A 9,326-nucleotide genomic window follows, 5' to 3' on the forward strand; every position below is an offset into this window, starting at 1 on the left:
TTGTAGCACAATCTACAAGGCATGCATCTACATTGGATGTCGTATGATGTATTAAGGTATGAGAGAGATCCATATATCTTCAAGTATAAATAAATAAAAGAATTTAAATAAGAAATAATAAAATGTGAAATAAACTATAAAAGATAAATAGTAAACAATGTGTTCAAAATATGATAACAAAATAAACCTATCTATAAATAACTAAATAAAAACATAACATTTAATCATAACAAACATTTCCATCACCAATTAGATGGTCAATTTTCCTATTAGGATTCTCAAAGAATTTCGAAACATCTAAATGGGTTAGATCCACTAGGCCATCACTATCAATGAAGTTCATTTCGATTTCCTTTCCTTTTGCTTTTATTGAGGCTTGATAAAGGTCAACCAAATGCTTTAAAGTACAATAGGTACGTGACCAGTGTCATTTCATACCACATCTATGACACTTGTTCTCACAAGCATGTTTACTTTGTGGTTCTATCCACTTTTTAGGTTGTGCCTCTGAATTATTCCACTTATGGTGGTTTGAGTTGTTCTTTTTTACTTTGAGAACTACTACGATGAGAAGAATTGTGTTTACTACGACTCTAACCACGATCACATCATTTACCTTAACATCGTCCATATCCACGTCCTTGTCCATGTCCAAGAGTTTGGACAGATGTGACATTGGCTTCAGGCAATGACATAGACCTAATAGGACAAGATTGATGGTTTTTCAATAAAAGCTCATTATTTTATTCAGCCACAAGAAGATATGAGATCAATTATGAATATTTAGTGAAACGATGCTCTCGATATTGCTGCTGCAATAGCACAAAGCTGTAGTCACTAATAGACTTGAAATCTTGTAATCTCAAATGCATCTAATCATAACGTGCCTTTTAAAGGATTACAATCTTTTGGTGGTTATATCGTTCTTTTAGATTATTCCAAAGGATGAAATGATCTTTGACCGTAAGATATTTACCTTTTAATTCTTCATCAATGTAATGACGAAGGAATATTAAAGCTTTGGCAAGATCCTGCAGGGATGCGCCATTTCATTCTTTAATGGTATTTCCAAGATCCATTGTATCTAGATGAATTTTAGCATTTAAATCCCAAGATAAGTAATTTTTGCTTGAAATATCGAGGGCAACAAATTCAAGCTTTTCAAGGTTTGACATTATTTGAAAACTATATGTATAGAATAATATTAATCAGAAAAATATTTCAATTATTGGAATAAACAATGAATAAATTAATAAAATGCTTTGGGAATATTTCAAGTAATTAATATCTAAAAATATAGTAACCTAAGATTTATCAATTATAAATACGGTAAAAATGTATAAACACAAAATAAGAATTAAAATTATATATATATGTTTTACTTTTTTTCTATAATTATTTTATCATAACAAAAATGTACAAATTAATACATAGTTTCAACCTATGAATTATTTTTATGTAAATTTGTGCATAGTTTTGGGATATGAATTTTCATTATAAATAAAAAAAAATAAATCATTTTTCTTAGTATTTTTCCCATAAACCAAAAAAGTCTAAAAATAAAAAATAAATTTAAAGTTAATATATATATATATATATTTTAACATATTTTTTCAAACTCATTTTATTTATTTTTATATTTAATTTTCTTTTATATTTATTGTACTAAACCAAATATAAGAAAATTATTTTTCATATTTTTTTTATTATTTCATTAATATTTTATAGAACCAAACATAATAATAAAACTTCCTTAAAAAAAGAATAAATATAATAAGTTGAAGTCTATTAAATATTTCATTCTTTATTTTTTAACTCCTTTTACTTTATAAGTAAAAAATTTCAAAATTCCATTTTTTTTATGTTTCTATTTAAATTAAATAAAAAAATAAGTTTATTTTCAAATTTTTTATATATTTAAAAAAAATCAAACTAAAAAGCATATTAAATAAGAAATAAAGACACACAATGCTTCCTCACTCAACTTTGATTAAACAAGCCCAATGCATATTAATCTTATTCGTTTAAACTTTTTAATTCTAGGTACCATATTGAAACCTCCAAATTAATTCTAAACTGTTTGAGCACTTCTCCTCCTCCATCTAAATGTGACAAGTTTATTTCAAATCTTCCAAATCCTATTCTTGATTAGAGTAATAATATATTTGGTTTATAAAAAATTTGAGGGAAAACACAAGGAAAAAAAAAAAGGAAAGAAAAAATAAATTTAAAATTAATAAATTATTTTAGATCTATTTAATTTTTTTTAATGTTAAAATTAAATAATTAAAAAATATATAGATTTTTAATTAATTTTAATTTTCCTTAATAATTTTCATGATGAGACTAAACATGAGAAAATCATTTTAAAAAAAAATATTTTTTGCTTATCTTATTGCTTTTTAGAAACCAAACATAACCTAAATTTATTAACATCAATATATTTTTATTAACTCCTATAATACATTCAAAATAATATTGAAAATTGTTTTATCATAATTATTTCAAACAAAACATTCACAAGAATGAAACAATCATATTTTTTCAAGTGTGGGTGTCACCTTTATCAAGAGAGTAGAGTAGAAGAAACTTTCTCGACCTCTAGGTGATACAAATATTTATGATAGGTTACCCTTCCTAGATCTTAGCAAACTTTCCTAAAATAAACTCGAATTTTATCACATGTCAAAATGCTATATTTGGTCTTGGACCACCCACCACTTTGAAATAACTATGTAATAAAATTCGAGCAATCTTAGGCAACTTTCTGATAAATTAATCCATCCTGGGTTGACTCTGCACATGAATTAAAAAGATATGATAGTTTTCAGGTAACCCAACTTTAAACTTGGCCAACTCAAAGAACAAAACCTGTTGTATAAGTTGTCAACAACACAAATGAATTTGCAAATGTGGCTTAATCTACACGAAAGCCTTGCCACTTTCCAAGCCACATCCCTTTTTAAAAGTCTCTGTCACTTTGTCAAGACACTTGGCTTCCAAACGAGTTTCATCTTATGTTAATTCTTGTCGGTTCGCTTTAATGTCACAATCATATTATTCTTTTGACCATTAATGAGCCCCTCCACGGTGCATTCCCCATGTGGTCAAGGTTACCTTTGATTAAACAAATTGGATTGTCTTTCTATTTAACAATTGAACTGCATTGTAACACATAGATATTATTTTCGAGATTGTGATATTTCACATTGACTAGTAAATGCTCACATGTGCACGTATGTTGAGCCAAAAAAATAATAAACTTCTTTTTTCTATACGTGTTTTAAGATTGTAATATTATAAATAATATTAAAATCAATCTTTATTTCAAAAACAAGTTTCTAAGTACGTATTTTAAAACATTATATATGTAATGAACTTTTTTTTAAATATGTGTTTTAAAGTTGTAAAATACTTTCATATTTACATCAGAGAGAGTATATTCAAACGGTATTAGAATCCGGAGGTGCCAAAAGGAGCTTTTAAACGAGTATCGTGAATGGTTTCGCACGATACAAAACTAGGGGAAGAAGTATCAGAAAGTTTTAGCCTTTTTACATTGATGTTCCTTCATAGAGGTAGATGATTTCTAAAATGCTGGGAAAGAATGCCTTGTTTTCCTAATTGGGTTGGAGACGACTCTTGAAGGCATCCCATGCCAGGCCTTTCTCAATGTATTCTATGTCGGACGGATTGAAAGGCCCTTTGATTCTGTCTATGGACTTGATCACTGCCCTGGCAGGAAGAATGCTTTTTGATGGGTCTGGTGAAGTCCTATAGCTCAAGCATGACGAGAACCCCTAAAATTGCCACATAATCGTAATAATTAGAAACCAATGAAATTATTTTCCACCCTACTTTATGGAATTGTTTCTCTAATTAAGGAATGCCATTTATTTTATACAAAGGCAATTTCCAATCAAACCCCAAAATTTCCAGAATTTACCCAGAAGAAACCCAAATCAAATTTTCCTTTAACTCACCTTGAAGATGAGAACTTCTACATCTTGGTCATCCACCATTGCATGCACAAGCAGAGCTTCTCCTCTTGCAGACTGGCTGTATAATTCCAGCATCGCAATCTCAGCGTTATGCCCATACTCATCTTCTTCTCCTTCATCTTCGTCCTCATATCTCACTCTCCGTCTCGCTCTGCATCGAATGCTCAAAACTTGTTGAGCGCTCAGTTTCGGAGCTCCAATAGCCGAGCACAGATTCAGGGTTGTGCAGGGTGGGGCGTTGTGGTTGGAGGAAACGAGGAAAAGGGACGGGGAGGACAGCTTAGACCATCCTCCTAAGCGCTTCAGCATGAAGTTTCTACTTTCTGGTCTTAGCAGTGGGTGCCTTACAGCCTTAGCCACTCTCTAGGGTCTTACCTCCATTGATGGGGATTGTGGGGACTGTTACAAGATAAGGTTTGCTGCTAAGTCAGACATATCAATTCGTTATTTTTAATATTAAGGATATGCTTTGTTTATAGAAAGTGGGAAGAAAAAATTGTTAAAAAAAAAAAAAAAAAAATATTTTAAATAATATTAAAAAGAGTAAAAACAAAATTAAAGAAAAAAAAAAGGAGAAAATTTGGTAAATGGTTTTATCTTTCATTAAAAAAGGAAAATATCTAAAAAAGGTAGGAGGAAAGTGTATCTTTGAAAATTTAGAGTCTCGTTTGATCGGAGTTTTTAAAAACTTATAATCTCGTTTAAGTGAAACAAATAACGATTTTTAAAAAACAAGTTAAAGTTGTTTTCACCATTTTTAAAAACAATATAAAAACACACATATTTTATTAATATTTTTTTACATGTAATTATTATTATTATTTTGTTAGGTAAATTAACTTCAAATTAAACAAGGCTTAATGCATTAGATTTGTTAACAAATTTATTAATTTTTTAAAATAATTTAAAACTTAAATAATAAACTTATTAATACAAAAAATTTATGAACAAAAATTAATTTAAAACAACTCTATGTTTTTCTTCTATATATAATTATTTTTTTCAATTTTTTTTACTAGGCAAATGATCTTCAAATTAAATAAGAGTTAATGTGTTGGATTTATTAACAAGTCTAATAATTTTTAAAAATAATTTAAAACTCAAATAATAAACTTATTGATACCATAAATTTATGGGTAAAAATTGGTTTATAATGATTCTATTATTTCTTTTTTTGCATGTAATTAAACTTTTATAAATTTTTTCACTAAAAAAATGAATTTCAAATCAAGTGACACTTTTTATTTGATTTATTAATGAGTTTAATAATTTTTTTAAATAATTTAGAACTAAAAAATAAATCTAATCATTGAAAAAAAAAAATAAGAGAGGAAAATTGATATATCATGAGTCATGACTTTACTATTTATTCTATACACACTACTTTTTTTTTTTAAAAAAAAAAAATCACTAAGTAAATAGATTATAAATTAAGTGAAACATAATTAATACTTCAAATTTTTAATAAATTCTTTAAGTTTTACAAATAATTTACAATAAAAAATCAATCCAATTAATTATAGATTAAATCAAAATATTCTACAATATTATGTTTAAAACCGGGTACTAAATGTGTGCATATGTAATAAAAAAAACTTAACTCATTTGTGTTAAAAAAAAAGTAAAACTTTATTCATTATTTATTCTACATAAATTATTATTGACAATTAGTATTATTCATTTTTTAACAAAAAAAAATAACAAAGATGTTAATATCATTATATTTCTAACATATAATAAAATAATATATTTTCTACTAAAAATATAATTTATGATTTTATTATAATATTATTATTTGTGTTTTACTAAAAACTATTTATTTTTTAATTACAAAATTATGTTTATTTTCAATAAGACTTCAATTTTTTTAAAAACAAGCATAAGAAATCAGGTGAAACAAAAAATTTAAAAAACTTAATTAAAGTACTTATTTGAATTATATTAAAAATTGTTAGTCCAAGGGTTCTCCTAATCAGGTTTTGATGATAACAAACCGTGGTTAAGTGACTAATTGCTTTAAATTGTTAAGAATCTCAGGTATAATCTCAATGACCAAACGAATACGGGATAAAGACCATTTGGAAGACTTGTGATCATAGGAAATGAATGTAAGATGATAGCATGAGTGCACTTAGGATGTTCATACATTTTCATGCATCTTAGAAAACTCGGTTTATTCTTTAAAACTTGATTTTCTTTAAAACCCGAGTTTTATCAAATATACCTTAGGCAAATTGACTCAAAATTGACATATTAACTCTCCTAAAGACCTTGCCTAAGTATTGGAAAAGAAAGAAATAAAAAAGGATAGGTTTTCAGGACCAAAAGCCTCATCCGGTCGAGGCTATGGCCAACCGGCTCAACCGGTTGGGGAATCGGTCGACCGGTTTCCCTTGTCCGGTCGAGGTCCGGTCGAGGGAGACACAAAAACTTTCTCTCTCTCCCAGTAGCTTTCTCTTTCCGGTCGAGCCTCACCCTTTGTCCGGTCGAGGTCCGGTCGAGGTCCGGTCGAGGCAACGGTAACCTGCTATGCATTAAATGCTCCAACGGCTAGTGATCCGGTCGACCCTTTGCTCGTCCGGTCGAGGCTACTTTCTGCTGTTTTTGTTTCCCGAGCTTAGAAACCTATAAATTGAGAGCTCCTCTTCATTTATGACTAAGAGAACAATTGCATTCAAAGCCTACCTACCTGTTCTTGATCAAAAAAACTCTCATCCTCTTTCTTAGTGCATTAAACCATCAATTGCATATTCTTAGTGCACTCTTGCAATTCATCCTAGCTTTCTCTTGTACTTGAGCCTTCCTTAAGCTAGGTTGAGAGTTTCATCCTTGTGTAAACTGAGTGTGAAAGCCTTCAAGTGGTTCAAATCTTGAAGAGATTGTGTAAGAGCCCATTGGAGCCGGAATCCAAGTGTAAGACGATTGAAAGCTTGATTGTAGCTTCAAGCTAGTGGAACCCTCACTCGGTTAGGAGATTGAGGAGAGTGGACGTAGGCAAGGGAGTGCCGAACCACTATAAATCTGAGTTTGAATCCTTTACCTTTATCTCTTTCCTTTATTTATTTTGTGCATATATTGTTGTGTGGAAAAAGATTTTGAAAAACCCAATTCACCCCCCCTTTTGGGTATTTTCCTTAATTATTCATAGCCTTTGTTTTATCAATATATTAAAAATGAATATTAAAATTATTTTTATCTTATAGTAATTTTTGTTTCACTAGAATAAAAAAATTGTTTCATAATTAAAAAAAAATATTTATCTTTAAATCATACATAATAGTATATTTATTTTTTATTTTTTAAGAAGACGTAACTTGAATTTGATTTCATATTATTATAAATTAAGTTTATAAAATTTCTATAAAATAAAAGTAAGACATTGTTTTTAAAAACAATATAAATTCTTTCATTCAAACAAGTTTTTTATTTTTTGTTTTTAAAAACTATTTTTTAAAACATCTTGCCAATTTAAAAAAATTAAAATTGCTTTTTATTCTCTATTTTGAAAACAATTTTTAAAAACACTACCAAATGGGTCTTTAGAGGCTAGTTGAGAACTATTTTTAAAAATAGTTTTCTATTTTCCAAAATAAAAAACTTAGAGAACTCATTTTACAACTAAAAATTGTTTCTATTTTTCTGTTTTTAAGAATAGAAAGTAAAATGTTTTCAAATATCATCTTTTAATTATTTTTCACTTATTTTCTAAATGTTGTTTTAAAAAACAATCATACACACATTAGAATTATTAAAAATAAAATATTATATATAAAAATTATTTTTAAAATATATTTAAAATATTAAAAATAGATTAAAAACATTTTAGATTTTTAAACAGACTTTTGTTCTGCAAAATATATAAAATAATTTTTAAAAACTATTTTTTAGAATTGTTTTCGAAAACAATTACCAAATATGTCCTTAATTTTCTTTAAATATTTTTTTATATAAATAATAAAATAAAAGAAATATATATATAATTTTTCTTCTATTTTCCTTCCCTCTAACTTTTTTTTAATTAAAATATAGCTTAAAGCATTTTCCCACATTTTTGACATTTTCATGGAAAAAGAATTTTCTTTTCTGCCGGCCGGAATCTCCTCTTTATGAATTAAATTACTTTATAAAATAAATAAATTATCTTCTTAATATTAATGACATATATTATTTATAAAAAGAAAAATATATAGCTTTTTATAGAATGATCATAACCAATTTCTGTGATGAATATTTTGTGCATTATTTACTATAATAATATCAATAAATATGAGATTATTGGATGTTAAAGGTCATTTTCAAAATAAAAAAGACAATTATTGTCATGCTAATAATTGATATATATTATGTAATTAGTAAATTTTATGCAACAATCATTTTTAATATGCACCGTGCTTTCTTAGAGGGTTTTTTTTTTTTTTTTTTTTTTGTGGAAAAAATAAGTCATTATTACAATCTTTGATGCAAATACTTTATCAAGAATTAATCACCAACATTTTCTATGTATATTTTAAATGTAATGTTGATAATATAAACTTCTTTCAACCTTTTACACCAATTTTTAAAATTTTAATGATCCTTATACTTGTAAAAGACAATATCCATGGTTAGAAATATGTCGTTACAAATGATATTAAAGCCAAACCAATCTCAATATCGGGGTTTGTTTACCCTTGTGAGTCCTACAATCCCATGTGATACAACATCGATGAGAATGTTATATTTATGAGTATAAGTTCTTTTTAATCTTGTAAATACATTTTAAAATATAGTTTATGAGACTCATAATGAATAATATTTATATGATTAGAAATAGGTCGTGCCCTTCCTAAAATAATCATTATAATGATATAATGAAAAAGAATTATTATAAAATAATTGCTCATTTATAATAATTAATTATATTAACGTTTTATTTTTTTAAAACAACCGTTCACATGGAATATTTAATACAACAAATAATGCTTAGGAAAGTACATCATTAATAGTTAAAAGTTAAAATAGACAACATAATATAAATATTTATTTAATTACAAAAGAAAAAAAAAATATAACTATTAAAATAATGATCATAAAAGTCATATAAGTTTTTCATTAACTATTTATAAAAATTTATAACAAAAAAAAATATTTTTTATTTATTGTTTAAAAGGGTCATTAAAAGCCTGATTTTTGAAATTTAATCAATTATCATTTTTTTATGTCATTTGAATAAAAATACCTTCATTATTTTCTTATATAATAACCTTGTCTTTTAAAACCCACATATAAATATTTGAAATAGTGAAAGACATTTATATCAATTTGAATAAAAATATTCATATTATT

General features: G+C 26.5%; 1 protein-coding gene across 1 annotated transcript; it reads right to left on the minus strand.

Moving 5' to 3' along the window:
- Positions 1 to 3,453: 3,453 nt before the first annotated feature.
- Positions 3,454 to 4,426, minus strand: LOC100255936 (uncharacterized). Its single transcript, XM_002284974.4, has 2 exons — positions 3,984 to 4,426; positions 3,454 to 3,800 (listed from the first exon to the last, which is right to left on the minus strand). The coding sequence occupies exons 1-2, from the start codon at positions 4,308 to 4,310 to the stop codon at positions 3,621 to 3,623; spliced, it is 507 nt and encodes a 168-aa protein (XP_002285010.1). The 5' UTR covers positions 4,311 to 4,426; the 3' UTR covers positions 3,454 to 3,620.
- Between the last annotated feature and the right edge of the window lie 4,900 nt (positions 4,427 to 9,326).

This window comes from Vitis vinifera, chromosome 1, assembly GCF_030704535.1.
Source record: "Vitis vinifera cultivar Pinot Noir 40024 chromosome 1, ASM3070453v1".
NCBI lineage: Eukaryota > Viridiplantae > Streptophyta > Magnoliopsida > Vitales > Vitaceae > Vitis > Vitis vinifera.

Bases quoted from the DNA above. Each gene is read 5' to 3' on its own strand.
- LOC100255936 (XM_002284974.4), bottom strand. From the start codon at position 4,310: ATGCTGAAGCGCTTAGGAGGATGGTCTAAGCTGTCCTCCCCGTCCCTT. The intron at 3,801-3,983 runs GTGAGTTAAAGG...TGGCAATTTTAG, and splicing joins TAGAAGTTCTCATCTTCAAG to GGGTTCTCGTCATGCTTGAG.